The 18,953-nt window shown below is 39.0% G+C and overlaps 1 protein-coding gene across 8 annotated transcripts in view; it reads right to left on the reverse strand.

Annotated features, from left to right (window-relative positions):
- The window catches only part of GRID1 (glutamate ionotropic receptor delta type subunit 1), a 545,782-nt gene that overhangs the window by 85,500 nt on the left and 441,329 nt on the right, over positions 1 to 18,953 (reverse strand). For all 8 annotated transcript variants that reach the window (XM_058841710.1, XM_058841711.1, XM_058841712.1 and 5 more), the window contains 3 exons: positions 14,107 to 14,280; positions 2,324 to 2,485; positions 950 to 1,069 (listed from right to left, as the gene is read on the reverse strand). In XM_058841710.1, coding sequence (XP_058697693.1) covers positions 950 to 1,069; positions 2,324 to 2,485; positions 14,107 to 14,280 — 456 coding nt within the window. The remainder of the gene's footprint in view (positions 1 to 949; positions 1,070 to 2,323; positions 2,486 to 14,106; positions 14,281 to 18,953) is intronic.

An 18,953-nucleotide genomic window follows, 5' to 3' on the forward strand; every position in this document is an offset into this window, starting at 1 on the left:
CTCTGAAAGAATCTCATGTTTAGCTGATAAAGATAATTATGTAAACACAAGTTCTTTGCTTGTTTTTCCACTTCTGCAATTCAGACAAATCAAAGCAAATCACAGAAACCAATGGCCAAATGAAAATAACAAATCAAATATATTTTAATTATTTGTGAAATCCTCTTTGGTCAGCTCTTTTTAGTGTAGGAGCCATTGATCATACCATGGTAATGTCTGTATCTCAGCCATCAGAGCAGTTTAGAAACTATTTACAGCATGGGTTCCAATCAGAACCTCACTGTTCCGCTGGGAGTTTCATATATTTCTGTAGCCTCCCCTCTGCCTGAGTGTGTTCAAGGTATCCTTTGCCGAAAAGACAATTTATGTTTATAATCCCATGGAACCACTTTAACTGCCTTCTAATCCTTGGCAGTCCTTGTTCCACCAGCTACCACTGACAGGTCAATCTTTACTTTTCATGGCAGAGCACCTTTCGCTTTGGAAATTATCTTCTCTAGAATTTTTTATTTATTTATCTCAAATTCTTGCAGCAGCTATACTTAAAACATCCCAGTGTGTTTATGTAATTTATATACTCGGCTAGCTTCCTTAGTAAGACATGTCAATTGTGTTGCATCTTTCATATTTATATTATAGCAACCCTATCTTAATTAATAATAAAACACATAAGCTAAATTGTGCAGTCTTCACTATTATATTCACAGGATGCTTATGGCATTACATTGTTACTGCACAGGAAAAATAACTTGCAGGATTCCTGCCTACCAATATAAAACTGGTTTTCAAGATTTAAGTGTGTAATAAATTAGAAAATATTTCTCATAGAGTAAATGTCTTCTGCAGCATAGCACTAATTCATTCTTGAAGAATAACATTTTCTCCTGTGAGGCAAGATGTATATTATTTAGAGGAAAACAAAAAAGAGAAGGAAGCAGCATATCTTTACCCTCCGCACATCTTTGCCGAATGTTTCACTGTAGCTGGTGCCCAGTATTTCAAATTGGACATAGGGGTTGGCTCCATCTTCTCTGAACTCCATAACACCAGTTAGCCCAGTTATGTGGCCCTAAGGATATAAGTTTGAGAAATTTCAGAACAGAAGACATTTGCCTTCATAAACACTCTGCATAAAATGTGTGCCAAAGATGCTTTAATCATGTTTACAGTGAACTTAAATGTGGACATTGCATGTTTTTCAGTAGCTCAAACCCAGCACTAGACAAAAGACTTCTGTTTTTATTTTTTTTTTAATAAAATTACTGTAGCAGTAACACACACAGTGTTTATGAACCATCAGGTCATTACTGTCCACAGAAACAGACCCCAAAGAAAAAGAGAAGTGTCTTAGTGGACTGAGAGACAGCAGCCCTCCCAGCGTAACTGAGAGCAGTGGGCTCAGTTCTCAGCTTGAGCACTAAGGCATGAACTCCTAGCCCAAAACAGAGGGTATGCCTGCTGTGCTCTCAAGAGAGGCATGAAGGAAAGATAAAATTGCATCAAACTATCACAGTTTGATTCTGGCTTTGTAGCAAAGAAGTTTGAAGTGACACAAAAGTTCGAATTAATTTATCAACAAAGGATGGCATAATTAGGACTTGTCAGAATGATCAAATTGCATCATTTTATTAGAGGAAAATTATTTCATCAGTATATATTTGGGAACAGGGGGTTTTCTTCTAAACAATTTCAAAAGTTAGTATAGTAAAAAAATTGGGTTTTTTTCTACTATTGCTTGTGACCAAGTAACTTTCATACAAGAAACTGCCATGTGTCTGCAAAGCCACAGTTCTGTCCATATTTGAGTATTTTTGCACTGTGCAAGACAATGTAACTGTCAGTGACAGCTTAGCCAAATCAGATCCTTTTTTTGTCTGCTCTGGGCTACAATACACAAATAGATCCTTACCAATGCTCAGCTAACTTACAAAGCTATCTGAGCTGCAGAAAATGGAACATAAGTCATAAACCTCGTCACTGGTTTCCCCTCCTTCCCCCCCAGGCTCCTAAAGTTATCCTCTTGCAAAAATGCATTAATCAATTCCCATGAGTACTCCTGATCCTACTTCCTCCACAGAAGGCAGCTACGAGAACTACAGAAGTAGAACACACACCACTGGACCACACTGCACTGTTTGTAGCCTGTTTATCATAAATCATTTGCTTGTTTAATAGCTGTAGCTTGTCCTTGGTCACTGTAGATCACTTGCTTGTAATGCATCAAAGAAAAGTTGAATAGAAGTTAAAACCTTCTTCAAATGCTCAAGTAGACGTGAAGCAGCTCTTTCAATTGCTCACACAATGGTGGTTTGTCTTTTCTCACCTTCTTAATAGTCTCTAGCATAGATCTTCCTCCGTTCCAAGGTTTGGTGGATTTCCTCATGCAGTTCAGACTTGCCATGCTGTGCCACTTCCTGTCCTCCAGTTTTCTGTGGAAAGCATTGGCCAGCATGAGCACACTGTCATACAGGTACAGGTTGGAAACCTGCAAACAATAATAAGAATGAGCCTCTTTTTTTTATGTGAGCACCTTCCAAAGAAAACAAAATAAGATATAAATAAGAACTAAAAGCTGGGTATGTTTGACATGTTCAACAGTCAAAGCATTTGAGACAAATTCCTGTGCTGCTGGGTCCCTCTGTCCAATGCATTCTGGCACACTGAGCATTACTGCAATGCAGTGCTGTAAAGAGCATTCCACATATAAACTCAAACTACAGAGGGAGTACAGCTATCTATCAATGTAAGACAATGATTGCTACTTTGTCAGTCCTTTTCAGCAAGGAGGGAAAGGTAGAATGGAGTTAGGGTATTGGGCGTTTTATTCATTTGAGCAGCTGGTCATTTCTGGCACAGCAAAATCCAATACACACGCAACTCTTTAGAACAGAAGGAGGAGAAATGACAGTATTATTTTGGTCTTAGAGTCTCTTTCCACCAAACATACATGAGACTGGTTACGTGCCACTTTCTCCAGAGATACTGAATTTGGCCTCCTTATTCTTCAATTTACATGAGAGATACAATAACATACAATAAACAATTTATGACAAAGACTCCAGTAAGAACAGAACAGCACACTAGTAATGCTGAGCTATGTATTTAATTTTTTAAACTAAGGCATGGCTAGCAATACATAATTAGATCATTGACAGGCAGTGGTATCCACTTCAAATGGCAAAACTTTCGCAGAGGAAGCTGGCTAAGATAAGTGATTTAAAAAAAATCATTAGATACTCTTCACCTGTTCCCAGAGTTCACATGCCCTCTTCTTCAAACATATACACATGGGGTTGGGGTTAGATTTAGTCTTTACTAAACTCAAATCTTCACTTTAAACCATTGGCCACATACAGCTTTTTCTATTAATACTACAATAACAACAACATAACTACTGCTACTACTACTACTACTACTACTACTGCTGCTGCTGCTGCTACTACTAATAATAATAATAACAGTAATAATAATAATAATATTTCTTTTAGCTGTAGGCTTTAATTATGGTCATCCCTGACTTTGCCATTTATCTCCTGGATTTTTCTTGTTTATCTTAGAAAGTAATGCCTAGAGACCAGGAAAGGGTTGCATGTAGAAGTTAATTCAGCTGCATACTTCCTATAAATGTGACTTCCTAAGCATCCCAATAAAAGTGTCACTCTGTGAAGGCTTAAACATATATTACTGTTGAATCACTGGCTGCAAGTAAACTGATATCTGTAAGATGCTAATCTTCAGAAACAAAATGTTTCCTGTTCCCTAATCTGGAGTTTGACATAAATTGAAAACCTAGGCACTTTGAAGTATCTTGTAGTATAAGTAAATCTGAACAAAAGATATATAAGCAAAAATTAATTTTGAAAGAATCAAAATACAAAGAAAAAAAGACGTTGCAAATACACATTTATTTAAGTTACTAAGCATAGAACAGGAATCTTAACATGAAAACAATGCAAAACCTATGAGATACTATTAGGGAGAATCTCTCATCTGGCATTACCACCTTTTTTCCCTTCTTTTCTTTCCAGCGTTGCTGAGCAAACATTCCACATAGCCAGTTAAACCTTTTCTTTTTAAAATATTTTCTGAAGTAGCTATTTGCCATAGGTCCTCTGGTTTTAAGAAAAGTAGTTGAAGAGTTAATAAGAGTCCCAGCAACCAAGTTTCTTCTGCTCAATTGCATTTGTTTCCCTATTCTGCAGATATTTCCAAACAACTTTCAAATAAAGCAACCAAGCGGATCCTTATTATTCAAAAGGGCACTTTTCTTCTGGGTTAAACAACTCTTCACAGAAAAAAATCAAAACAAACCTCAGATCCCACAAGATACACTACCCCAAACCACACACCACAAGATCCACATCTTAGAAATAGATTTTACATACATAAGGAAAAATGCCATTTCTTATAAGGCTTCATGATCCTCTTTGCTCCCAACCGAATTTGTTTTTACACACTCACTTTTAACTGACAACTAATTGTCTGTTGCCTTGGAACTCCCACAGATCAGAAATGCTTTGTGTTTTCTCTGTTTGGCACTGTTCTTTTGCAGTTCTGAAAAACTGCAGCCTCATTCCCAAAAACAGCGCTTGGCTTGCTAGCAGAGAGCTTTAAGGCAAAATATAAGATGCACTTGGGTACACTGTTTTCTGCTTTTCGTGTGCTTGGAGAAGACACCACAGTTCTGCACATGTGACTGACAGAGCTTGAGAGAATTGCACTGAGGATCTCAGCCTGCACAACCTTGCACCCAACTCAAATTACCTCCTGCTGCAGACCAAAACAAAACAATGCTGTGTTTCACAACCTAATCCTCATAGTTCAGCTAGACCTTTAATGGACTTTGCATCAGTATTGTTCCATTAATTTCTTTTGAAAGAATGGTATGAACTGAGAGATAGCAAGAGGGGCTCTGCACAAAAGGAGTCTTCTACTACATTTGTCCTTATTCTTCATCTGGAGATCTGTACCAAGACAGAAGAAAATGTTGCAGAGAATAAACCAAGATACTTTCTGTCACTGAAAGAATATTCTTGTATGTTCTGTTGTATTATCCACCGGTATTTTGCCACTCTGGTTCTCTTTTGCTGAAAGCCTCATCCCAAACATGAGTAAATGGTGCTTGTTAATCAGCAAAATTCCTTCCTTCATATAATCATACTCTATTTACTCCAGTAAAAATGACATGCATGCATAACTACATTTTACTCATTACTCACTGAAGAGTCAATATCCTACGGAAGAGTAAGTTTCATCTTACTCACACAATCAACACTTCTATTTTAGAACAGAAAATATGCAAGCTAGGAAAAACACAGCAACAAAATTTTCACAACTAAGGCTGGATCTGTAATAGTAAGAAAAAAAAAAGACACAAACATTCTGGCCTAATCTCACAGTAAATTCAGGGCTATAATAATTTTCTTTATTACATTTAAATACAGAAAAATATCTTCATATATCCTAAATCATATTTGCAACATGAGCTTGCTGTAGCCTCCAGAACAGTGATGCTGTGAAAAGAGAAAGAATTCAGCAGACATGGCCTATATGCCCTTGTTACTGCACCTGCACACATATTTTAATTTTCAGTGAACTGTCAACTTCCCTATGAGTATGGACAGGACCACTGAAAGGGAATTTTTGAGATACCCAAGGGCTCAGTTATACTCTGATTCCATCAGTACTGTCAGAGTCATGAGCAAATAGTTAATTTAAAACATTCATCTTCAGGTAGCATTCAGAATTGGTAGTAAAGCAAGAAAGAAGCGGAACAAGGCAACATACTTGGCTACTTTGGGTTTTCAAAGCTCTGAAGCATTTTTTAATTCCCCCATTTGGATATTCACAGGGGAACAGAGGAGGAAAGGACATATATCTGTCTGAAGAGATTCCCCTTAACAGAATAAAAATTCCTAGACTAGAACAAAGTATTTCATTTTGGTCATGTTTGGAGGAAGTGACAGTAATTTTTAGTTCTTTCACTCCATTGTTGACAGGGTCAGAGCTGGAGGTACTGAAACGGTTTTTGATCTATCTGCTATAAGAATGATGGTGACTGCTTCACCAATATGTTAAAGAATATACCCTGTACATGAATAATTTTAGGCATGTTCTGGTTTATCTTCTGGAAATTATTTCAGACATTATGAATCTCTTTTTTGCACTGAAGAAATAAACCCACCATACACTAGTAGAGCACAGCAGAAATGTTCAAGAATTTAAATCTATCACAGTATTAAATGTAATTTCATAGAAGTTTCTCTGTGAACTTCATGAGATCTTTTAAATTATTTTACTTAAAGTTATGTATGAAGAAAGCTCTTAGCTCCTTCAGAGGGACTAATCACAGACAAGTGCTCTTCTGAAAAGGCCAGCAAGCCACAAAGACTGACCCCAGCTCCTGAGTGGCCACCAGAGCCAGGAGTCCAGCCAGAGAATGCTGAAGAGATTAGCTGGAAGGCAAGCTGACACTGAGATGTCACTACTTCAAAAACTCATTCCCAAGCTGGGCATCTGTACCTTGCTATTGCCAAAATCACTCTGTGACTAGCCACAGTAGTCAGCTCCAAGGATGAAACAGATGGAAGAGGAGCTCAGAGCAAGTGCAGCCTGCCAGAAATGCGTGCTGCCTGAGAGAGATCATGGTGACTGCTATGCACACCCCAGCATGCCCTAAAACGGTGTGTCAGCTTTCAGAGTTCAAGCACTGCCCGGTGCAGTTGCACATTTGTGTCTCTAATGACAGAGTGCATCTTACTGGGGGCATCAAAGATTGGTTTATTTATGGTATAATGGTGTGCTAACAAGGATATTGTTAGAGCATAGGGGATGAAAATTTCACCTGTTTCATTTTCTTAAATATGTTTCAAAGAATGACAGAATTTCTTGGGTTAGAAGGGATTTTTAAGATCATCTAATTCCAGCCCCACTGGTGTGGGCAGGAATGCCATTCACTAGACAGGCTGTTCAAAGCCCTGTCCGTCCTGGCCTTGGACACTGCCAGCGATGGGGCATTCACAACTTCTGACTGGAGCACTTGCCAATGAGGACTGAGGCAAATAAATTGAGTACCTTAGCCTTCTCCTTATCCTGAGTAACCAAGTCTCCTATTTCCATTCAGAGAAGGTTCATATTTTCCCTCATTTTCCTTTTATCACTAACTGTACATATAGAAGATTATAGATTTTCCCTAGACATTTGTGGCCAGACTTAATTCTATCAAGGCTTTAGTTTTCCACATGCTGACTGCTCAGAAAATTTCTCTGTATTTCTCATCAGCTTCCTGTCCCAGATTCCAGCCTCTATAGACTTCCTTCTGGTGTTTTGATTTATCCAGGAACTACTTGTTCATCCATGCAGTCATCCTGGTATTTTTGACTGACTTCCTCTTCCTTCTGGATCCTCCTCAGACCACTCCTGGCTGTATCACTGAGGCCCACAGGGACCAACAGCAGCAGATAATGATCACTGGGCTGTATGAGGCCTGGTAGTCTCTCAGTCACATCCCTGGCACAGTGTTGTATCAGCAGCCAGGTGCCTCCACATCCCTCAGGAGAAAGTCACCTCCTGCCTTTTCTTAGTTGAGCTGGGTGCTACACAAGGAGCAGATGAGGCTGCCTTAATCAGCTCCAGCCTCTCCCCTGATGTGAAGGGTCTTTTCAGCCTGCCGAGTGGTGAAGTGGCTCTGCAAGGGCACTTCAGGATTTGGGGAAAGTCTCTTCCTCCTGCAGATCCTTGCTTTTGCAAGTTTTCACTCTCCTCATCACTGTCCCCCCTCCCTCCCTCCCTCCCTCCTGGGTGTGCCAGTGCGAGAGTTTGGGTCTGTTTAGCTGTGGGCCCACTGCAGACTGTGCTTGGAGCCAGCTCTCCAACTCCATCGCAGCCTCCCTGATGTTCCTCGTTTTCCACAGCCTCCTGCAGCTCAGCCAGGTGTGCCTGGAGGTTTTGTGCCTGGAGGTTCTGTATCTGGAGGTTTTGTATCTAGAGGTTGTGTGCCTGGAGGTTCTGTATCTAGAGGTTCTGTATCTGGAGGTTCTGTATCTAGAGGTTCTGTATCTGGAGGTTCTGTATCTGGAGGTTTTGTATCTAGAGGTTGTGTGCCTGGAGGTTCTGTATCTGGAGGTTTTGTGCCTGGAGGTTCTGTATCTGGAGGTTCTGTGCCTGGAGGTTCTGTATCTGGAGTTTCTGTATCTAGAGGTTCTGTATCTGGAGGTTCTGTATCTGGAGGTTGTGTGCCTGGAGGTTCTGTATCTGGAGGTTCTGTATCTGGAGGTTGTGTGCCTGGAGGTTCTGTATCTGGAGGTTCTGTGCCTGGAGGTTCTGTATCTAGAGGTTCTGTGCCTGGAGGTTCTGTATCTGGAGTTTCTGTATCTAGAGGTTCTGTATCTGGAGGTTCTGTATCTGGAGGTTGTGTGCCTGGAGGTTCTGTATCTGGAGGTTCTGTATCTGGAGGTTGTGTGCCTGGAGGTTCTGTATCTGGAGGTTCTGTGCCTGGAGGTTCTGTATCTAGAGGTTCTGTGCCTGGAGGTTGTGTGCCTGGACACACTTTCTCGGGCAGCTCCCTGCACCAGGAGACGGGGCCCGGCCACTCCTGGAGACTGCGGCCTGTCCCTTCAGCAGCCGCAGCTGGGCAGAGGCACAGGAGGTGCCACACCACATCCCTGCCCGGCCACCGCTGTCCCCAGGGAGGCTGGGGCTGGCTGCTGTTTGTCCTCGTCCTGCCCACACCCATCAGGCTCTCTCGTGGGCAGAGCCCACTGTGAGACAGCGCACCAGTGCCTGCTATAAATACACACTGCTGCTCAGGGAGAGCGAAATCACAGCCAGCAGTCTGGCATTCGTGGGAAACACAGTCAAAAACAAACATTCATTAGAGACTCAAATGTCAGCTTCAAACTTCCAAAGGGCTATTTATTTATTATCCCTAAGGCAAATGAAATAATATTACTAAAATTCTCCTACAACCACAAAAAAACAGGCCTCAACTGTGTATTTATTCAAGCCTTCTGACAGTAAGGATTCTAACTACTGTATTATTTAGTGTTTTGCCCATTTTAGTTTTAAGTTTCTCAATGAGCTTTTCAAAGAGTTCTTTGCAAGACTGAACTCTAGAATCTCTTTTTAATTGATAAGCAGCTCTTCTTTCCTTTTTAATTTTCTTTATGTGGTTACACATATCACAACACTCTTCCCTTCCTACAGGTTCTATTCTCTGAATGCTCACAGTCCTTCAGCTATTTATTATGGGCATTTAACACCATTATGAGTGTTTACGTTGCCAGTATGTTTTGCAACAACATGTCAACAATGATACAGGGCCTGGATTACCCTGTAATGCTCAAGTTTGTTAGCTGGAGGCATTGGCTTCGCTCACTAAACATCTCAGGAACTTGGCACAGAGAACACTAACTATGCAAGGAAAGTCTAGAAGGAGTGCCTTGATAAAGAAAACTGAGCACAACCAAGAGTCAAACAGAAGAACAAGAGGTAAATGCTGAAACTGCAAAACAGCTTACAAGATTATAATTTTATCCTACCTCATTTATAAATAAATATAGGTACAAATTAGGTTTCAGAGGCAATAACAAATGAAAAATGATGCTTTCTTTGAGCTGCTAGTGTCTGCTTCCTGATTGAGCAGTGAACAAAAATTCAATGAAATAATTATGCAAACAGAAAAATCCAGCAGTCAATAGAGGCAGAGAGGAAAAGACCACTGCAGAGCTTACTTGAGGTTTTTAGCCTCCAGTGTGATCACAAAATCCCCCATTGACACGGGACACATGCAGTGCTTTGGGGTTTTTAATGAATTCTTCTGCTAACACACCTTATAGAAAACACACGTCATTGAGCTTTGGGGAGAGATTTGTGCTGTGCAATGGGCAGTAAAGTCAGTTCAAGGATACTTTACGTTCACATTGTACTCAGAAACAATTTCACTGTGACTGAACATCTGGCCAAAAATCCAAATAAAACATTGCTAAAGAGAATAGCAAATATAGGTTTGCATTGGAGGAAAAGGAAAAATGTGGCTCATCAATCCTTTATGGGAGAAAGTGAATGCTTTAATAGGGTTTAATCAATATTTACTGCCCCTCAGTAACACTCTACAGTTGTTAACAAGCCAAATGAGAATAAGGCCATTTAGTTGGACAAAACTGCAAGATCAGGCCCTTAAGTTTAGGCACTCAAACATATCCTAAAAAAATACCTTCACTTACAGTAGTTTAATTGCAGTGATTCCCAAACAGAAAATAGATCAGAAATAAAAACCCAGCTTTGTAGGAGCAACTGCTGAGATGCCTACAGAGATATCTGATGGACATATCACTGAAGAATGGAAATATTACTCAAGCAGAAGATTAGCTCTTTCAATGAATACCCTCCCACACTTCTCAATATCTCCTCAAATATGTCCAAGTAATGCCTGGAATAGTTCTTCAGCAGAAAGGCTGGACTCTCAATCAGGAATAACCTCATCAATTTTGTGACACAGTATGGTGGGGTTTTCTTTTTGCCTTTTAAATCTTACTATGTATTTTGGGTCATGCTAAATGACACTGTGTCCCTGTAATACATTTTAATGTGTTTAGAATCTTACATTGGTTGAACTCATCAACTGCATAAATGGTAAGCAAGGGCAAAAACAAAGTAATGGGAACATTTCTAAAGAGAAATCTTTCTCGATAAAACATAAACCAAAAAAAATCTGATTTTGAATTTATGAATGCATTGTGACTAACCTGATGAAAGAAAGAAATACCTTCATAAAAAAATCAAGTTTGTAGAATGCCATCAAAACTAATACCTAAAGGGAAATATTTTGGAAATAATCAAGTTATACAGCAAAAGTTTTTCAAATTGAGTCTGTAGGAATATTTCTGAAATAATCTAAAATGTTTAATATCAATTATACCACTATATACCATTCAAATGCCATGTGAGGATACATGCCAGGTCTGACTAGGACTAACTAGATTTAGCTATAAATTCTGAAGTGCTTCAGTGCTTTCTCTCCAGATGAGGCAACACTGACAACACTGATGGCCCAAACCACAGGATACGAGTGGCCAATAGAAGAAAGCAAGTTCTAAACTGTGTCTTTTCCATTTACCAAAAATAAATGAGATGGACACAAAAAGTCCTACCTGAAGAATAAGACAGAGAGAAATGCAGTCCTCTGAAGTCAAATAAAATTATCAAGACAGGAAACTTTATAAAGCTTTTTCTCCACTTGAAGCAGAAACCCAGCTGAGTATATTATACGTGCAAGAAATAAGGGCATGAGCAAAATTTTGACAAGTGGGTTGATGGAATAAGATTGGATTTCCACAAAGCATTCAGAACAGATGAGTTTTTGGATGAGCTTGCAGAACAGCCTGATCTTTAAAAGGCTTGTCAGAATGCCAAACTGGGATGATCACCCACTGAAAAACAACCTTCCAGGATATGGTACTAAAGACACAGAGAACAAAATCGTTCCAAAAAGATTTTCATTAATTTAGCCAGAACAAAGTTAATAATCCATGACGTAAATGTTTCTTTCTTCACTAGCTTGTTAAAAGTGCTAAATTCTCCCCTAGAAAAATACTACAGCTAGAGGTTGACAGAGATTAGCTTATTCTTTTTCAAAGTCATTAAATAAATAATTAACCAACAATAGCTGGTAAGTTACCTTGACAACAAACAATTATTAATATGAGACTGCCCAAGGGAGAATGAGGCAGGGATTTCCAAACTGTGGTGTTTATCAAAGTACTTCAAAGTAACACAAAGACTCAGCGCTGGCAGGCGGTCACTGCCTCTGGTGGATTCATGCAGCCTGACATGGGGCTTGGAGCTCCTGCAGCCTCTGGCAACAGGGGTAATTCAGTGATGTACTTCTGTACAGCAAAAGGTCACCACTATTTTTTTTTTAAGTAGGAAAAAGGAAACAGAAAATTGCAAGTACCTGAATTACAGGACCATTAATAACATGTCAGTCACATTCAAATTAATATGAGCTGTACGTCTGCAAGGTGCTACATAAGGTATTTTGGCAAAATCTATGAAAAATAAATGCAGTTATGGTGTACCTGCACATGATAAAAGCATCCAGTATTCAATCTATAGACATTTAAAAATATACTGGGGACAGTTAATTTGGAGAACTCTCACATGCCCCCTCTGTCTTTCATGCCAATTTAATTGGACATGAAAATTATGGAATCAGCTGCTAGAAACTTTTCACCTCTGTACTTCTTTATATCTCTTGTTTTTAAGTTCATAGAGAAGGAACTAATGGGCAAAGCATAACACTACCATACCATTCTCTCAAAGACAGTTTCTAAGGTGGCATAATGTTTCTGGAAGATAGAAACTGAGAAATGTTTTGTTTCCTAAAATCCACATCTGAAAATCAGCAGGAAGACAGTCCTTACCTAAAAGCCCTTATCAATGAAACTTAGTAATAGGACATGAGGCTGCTGGTGCTAGCAAACCAGTTACCAGTTACCAGTTTGCAAATTTGCAAATTAGAACTTGCACAGAGGCCTGTCAGATGAGTCCTTCAGATGAGTCTGAATTAGATTATGCATAAACCAGCATAGGCAGCAATACTCAAAATCCTGCTCTAATGGAAGATTATTCCCCAATGTATGATTTGTTGGTGCAGCATAGATAATTTTTCATCATACTGGAAATTGCTTTGATCCTCTGAAATGAGCGGCCTTTGTTCTCATTACAGCATACCTCAGAGTTACTAACAAAGATCAAAAGTGTCTCTTCTTTCTAAGCCAAGGCAGACACAGACTTTCCCCTGTGCAGAAAGAATACAGCCATGCTCAGAACTACAGGGGGTGTGTTTGGCTTTTCCCAAACTTTGCCATGGTTAGGACAGAACCTGAGCCAATAGAGCTTCTCCTCAAGGAGGAACTGTTCATATCTGTCCCTTAAAGGATTTCAGTCTCTGCAGCTACAACTTTTTAGTAGGGTGCAAATAAGTAAAATTAACACCGCTATCCCTTGGAAAATCTTAATCCACTTCCCTTCCTGACAATCTCCCTGCCTCTCCTGATCTGAAAGTCTTCCAGCCCAGGACAGGAGTTCCATCTTGCAGGAGCCCTGACGCCACACCACCCTCCTGACCAGGCTGCAGCAGCCCAGGCTGGTGACAGCCCCTCCCCAAGCCTAACCAAGCCCCTCTCAATGACTCCACCACGCACACCCACACTGGAGAGCCCATAGGCTCAACCACTGTGTCCTCACTCAACCCATTCCCATTTAAGACTAAGTTTTCAATTAAATGGTTTTAACTGAGTTTATATTCTAAGTCCCACTAAAGTTTATAGCTATATCCAACACCTTCCACAGTTATACAAATGAGATTTTTAACTGTGTCTAAAGTAAACCAAAGTATACAAGTCCCATTGAAAGTCCAAGGCCTTTGTTTCTGAATTATTGCACTATCAGTGGAAATAGCACCTATTAGATAATATTTAAATTACTGGAAGAAAAATTCTGATATCTGGGACAAATTGCCAAGAAATGTCAAGATGCTGCTAACACCAGAGTCAAATGTGTTATCAAAACCTGAAACTTGAACTAGCAGTGCATATTTTACACACTCAATTATCAGCTGCTGATGACTTTTGAGACTATTGAAAAGGGACAGACTGAATACATCAGCTTGATTCAGTCCATTAGCTAAACATGAAATGCTCTGCAGCCCAATACCTATCAGAGTTCTATTATCCTCCCAGATTAACTCTTTCACAACAGATGTCTAATAAGCATAAATACAGTAAGCAAGCAGAAATGCCATAGGACTGTGATGGCACAAAATTTTTCAAATATAAGAAGATTCTTAAGAGAATGAAATATGCAAAATCAACTCTGAATTAGTGCAACCACTTGCTGATACTTCATGGATGTAACATCACACCTAAAGCATTCAACACTGGAAAATAAAATAAATTAATAAAGTCAAGAAAAGTTGACCAAGGGTTCCATCCTCAGATTTATCTGTATTCATTTCATTCCTCCTCTGAGTTAATACAGCCACAGAAAACTGTCCCATGACAAATTCCTAAGGTGGACATTTTTCTGCTGTGCACAGCTACTGACCTGCAGCATCTGAAGATAGCCTTCCTGTGGATCACACAGCAGGGATGATATCCGGTGGTTGTTTCTCATGCACCTCTGGTTGTTGTCCCTTGACAGAGGGAAAATTTGCCGGATTACTGTCATCCTCCCCAGAGCACTATGCACCAACTCTAATATTTCATTATCAGTGATTTCCTGTGAATGGAGACACAGTCATTTAAAAACATATATTTGTCCAGACATTTTATATATTTATTTCATTACTGGTTAAATGTTTTTTTAAAAGACAATAGGAGAAAAATATTACAGACGCACATGTTAGGCAAACAGTATTTTGTGTTTAGTACCAACAATGCTGTTTTTTTATACATCATCTGAAACAAAATAAAACAGCAACAGCCTAACACAGTAACATCTATTTTGACAATACTACAATTTTGCAGATGTAGCTCCTCAAAGGAAAGCACCAAAATGGTCTCAATAGATTTCTTAAGAAAAATTTTAGAAAAAGAGCCTTGAAATGAAATTTATATAGTAAGACCTTTAGTTTGACAGACTAGGACCTCACTATATCCTCAGGACAAAATAACAATCGAAAAATATAACAGTCTTCAGAAAATATGGCTCTTTCACCTGTGAACAACATTACAAGAAAGCACTTTTCCCACAAGTACAGTAGATCATTTCTACAGACTAATCCTGATAATGACTCATGGAAGTCTTTTGAGGTTGTCTGTATTAGGAAATAAAAAATAGGAGAAACTTTATGGAGGGGTTTGACACGTTTAGTAACATCAGTTTCTGCACACAGAATAATCTGGGATGAGATATAAGGAGACCTCAAGGACAGGCTGCTTTTCTTTCCAGGCTTCACAATTTCTAAAGTTTCTCTGCAGACCTTTACACCCTAACCTCCTAATCCATCAGACTTCAAGCTCCAGAAGGAGCCTGCACCTACTACTGCTCTTATAGGGAGACTGAAACCAGCTCAACTCCATGCTTTCCACATTTTGTGTTTAAAGAAATACACAAAACCAAAAACTTTTTTTTTTTTTTTTTACCCCAGTTTGAAAATCACAGGCTTAGATGATCCTGAAATCATAACAAAAGTGCAGCTTGCAATATTTTCACCCTGGCAGGAGCTCACTGTGAGGAAAGGCAGGCACTGCTGCCAGGCACCTGCCATCCATCTGAGCTCATCAGCAGGGCCACCAGCAGCATCTGCAAGTCACATCAGCCTGTCCCCAGCACAGCTGGACTGCCCTGGCTGCACAGCTGGGCCAGCCCAGTGCCCAGCCTGCACAGGGCTCTCTCAGCCCCTTGCAGCTTAGGGGGCTACAAATTACTTATGTGGCTGCAGGTACATGGTCAACAGGGCCCATGCCTTGTGATGCATCATCATCATCAGTGGACCTGGCCTTGAACATTTAACATTCAAGAAAAAAATACTTTGTTTTCTTGCTATTTTCTCTGTCAAGCTGTGAGTGAAATGACCATGGGGTTATAATAATTACTTGTTATGGTTGACTAGTACTGTATCTTGGCTCAATTTAGTGCTTCTTTGCTGATTTCCCATTGTTTTTTTAGGAATATGAATTTTTAACCTTGAAAAAGGTGAAATTCATTGCATTAATGATGGACCAACTGGTGTGGCATGAAAACAATAAATCAGAAAACAAATATATTCGTATAGGAGACAAAAGATTTTGAGGCTTAACAGGAAATGCTGGGCAGCGTTTTCTAGCCTTGCAAGGAGACACAGACCCACAAGCTCTACAGACCCCTCCAGATTTCCCCTCTGTGGATTTGAGGGGTGTTAAAACCACACATCGTGTCTAAGCTGAAGTCACAGGAAGAGACAATTGTATGGCACAGCTTTAACTCATAACCTCCTAGGCTGTATCCCTTGGTAGGCACACTCAGACCAAATGGCCATAAACCAAAATAAAAAAAAAGAATCACAAATCATCCAAACCTTCAGTTCAGCTCTCACCACACACATTTTGCATCCCCTCTAAGTGATACACAGCCTTTCAAAGATGTCTCAGAAACACAGATATTGGTCATTTGTGGAATTGGTTTATCTGTTTATTTATCTGCACACACAGAACTTCAGTTAGTTTACGATACCATGTCACATTGCTCAGGGGAATACTTAAATCCGCTTTAGTTGTGCTCAACTGTCATAACACAAATCGTGAAATGAGACAATTATGTTTCACATTACAATCTCTATTTTCCTAGAGGTAATGACAGAAAATTATAAATTTTAATGACATTAATAATTTAAAGAACCAAAACATATTTCCAGAAAATATATCCCTCAGAAAACTGGAAGATTAAACAGATCAGCAGTGAGAACAAGGATGCTCATGGAGACAAGGTAGAGATTTATTTGTATTTTTTCAGTAGTATCAATGCTGTTTGGTAGGTTATTCTAACTCCCCTGAATGCACTATTTACATCTATAAATGTACACTTGTTGAAAATCCAGAAAACATCATTCAGTTAGCTATTTTTCTAGAAGGTTCACTGCAGTTTACCCTGTAGATAGATTTATTCAACATTTACAAATTGCTGGCTTCACTGCATCCACATGAACAGACAGACACACACATGTATATACACACCCATATATGTAAATAAAAATATTAATCCTTTAAAGAAAGGATTAAAAATACACTTTTCCTACCACAGAAAATGTTCTAATACAAGTGAGCACAATCACCTGTCCAACTCCCATCCTTACTGTCCTCCCATACACCCAGTACTACACCTCACTTCTTTTTACCCAATGCTCCTAAAAGTCTCTACATGGTCATAGTCATAATTTAATTTAATTTAATTAGCTCATTTATAGATATAAAGACTGGGTGTCCTGATGTTTTTCTCAGATTATAGTGAGTGCCTATATAGTAAAAGATCCTCTGATTTAACAAATTATTATTCCATTCTAAAAATTCTCTTGAGGTGGGGAAAAAGAAAACTACACAAAATGATAGTAAAAGCTGGACAAAACAAACAAAAAAACCCACCATTGTTATTAGTGTGGAATTCATGGATAAAACAACTCATCAAAGCTCATCCATGACCCTGCTCCTAGCTGACTGAGACTTTTTCTGTGTAATTCCACTGCATTAGAATCAGGCCAGTTCTAAACCCTACACGTTTCTTTGGGCAGGATTCAGGTACATATCCAGTACAGTCCCAAGTCTATGTATAACTTTCAAGCAGTTATCAGGAAAAGAAAACTCACAGAGCTTTGTGGGAATAAATAAATAAATATAAATGCTGTGGTGTTAAAGATCGCAGCCAAAAGGAGAGAAGTAGGATTTCCTTAGGCAAGTAATAAATATAGAGTACCTGGAATACAATTAGAATAAATTGTAATTGCAAATTGCTACATTTTGCATTGAAATGTGTCATTTCCCAAATATTATGAAATTTCCACACTGTGTTTCTTGTATTTCTATTCAATTTTTAGACTTTTTTACTCTGTATTTTCTGTGATTTGAGAATATCTTAGAATGCTTGCCCCACTTGCATTCATGAATGATCATTAAAAGATCTGAATTTTTCCAAGAATTAAGATATAGGGAAGTGTTAAAGATATTTATTTAAAGATGTTTACTTTGATAACTTCTGGTTATCAAAGTAAACACAAATATCATTACACAGTTTGGTGCTTTAAATTTAAACAAATAAAATAATCTTAGGCACTTCCATATAAAGAGAAAAAGTGAGAAGAACCCCAGTGTTGTCTCTACACAAGAAAAAACTAGGCCACAACAATTTGCACCGGGACTAACTGTTGATCACCCAAAATGCATGTAACATAGACATTTCTGGGAAAATATTCTCAAAAAGAGTGAGGAAAAACCACTACATTCTAAAGGTCTTTTACTCTCAAAGTGAGTTTTCCCAATGTTGCTCTACAGCCATGTGCTAAGAAAACTCTGCTCATCATTCATTACCTTACACCTTCCTTCATATTGCCCTTGGGGAAAAAAAGTATCTGGCTGAGATAGATGTTATCTGATAATTACTATTCTATTTTCTGCTCATTTTACCAACTTTCAAAAAATATTGTATTAAAGAAAATAATAAAGTGCCAAGATGACAGCTGAGAAGCCATGTGATTCTCAAAACAAGAGGACCGTACCTACAGACACACTGGGCACATCTGATGCGGTGAAAGGAAAGAAAACAAATATTGACAGAAGCAATGGAAGTGCAGGATGGAAATGGAAAGTAAGAAATACATGACACCAGGGGGTTGATGACACACCTTATTGTCCCTCATAAAGAAAACTGCCTCCTATAGACAATGAAACAGTGGTGAAGAGAGACCTATGAAAACAGCAGAAAAAAGAATTGAGCTTGAGTCCAGAGAGAAGGATTAGCAGAAAGATGCTCTGAATGTTCTGAGAAAGGAAAGGAAAAGCATCAATAGCCATTTTTCTGCACTGTGCCCTGACTGATCACCTGGCTGAGCTTGGGAAAGTTTTATCTGTCCACTGAAGATCTATAAATTAATCTGCTGGCAGCACCACCAGCATCATTTGGAAAGCGTCATCTGTCCAGAAAGGAAGAATAAGGTCAACTGCTGTCTAAAATTTTTGACTGGTATTCAAGTGATGAGGACAATGTCATCTCCACACGGCCCAGAGTTCCCCAAGTCCCTTAGCACTCTAACTTCCTGTCTAAGGCTTCTCTGATGAATTGTCTATTCTCTCTATATTTCCAAAATTTTTTATTACTTTTTCTGAAAAAAAAATTCCAAGAACTTTTCTTCCTCACTTCACTTTTCCCTTCTTTCTCAGCTAAGAGGGCTTTTCTGACAAATATCATCATAGTTGGGAAGAATT

Source organism: Poecile atricapillus, chromosome 6 (assembly GCF_030490865.1).
Source record: "Poecile atricapillus isolate bPoeAtr1 chromosome 6, bPoeAtr1.hap1, whole genome shotgun sequence".
Classification (NCBI taxonomy): Eukaryota; Metazoa; Chordata; class Aves; order Passeriformes; family Paridae; genus Poecile; species Poecile atricapillus.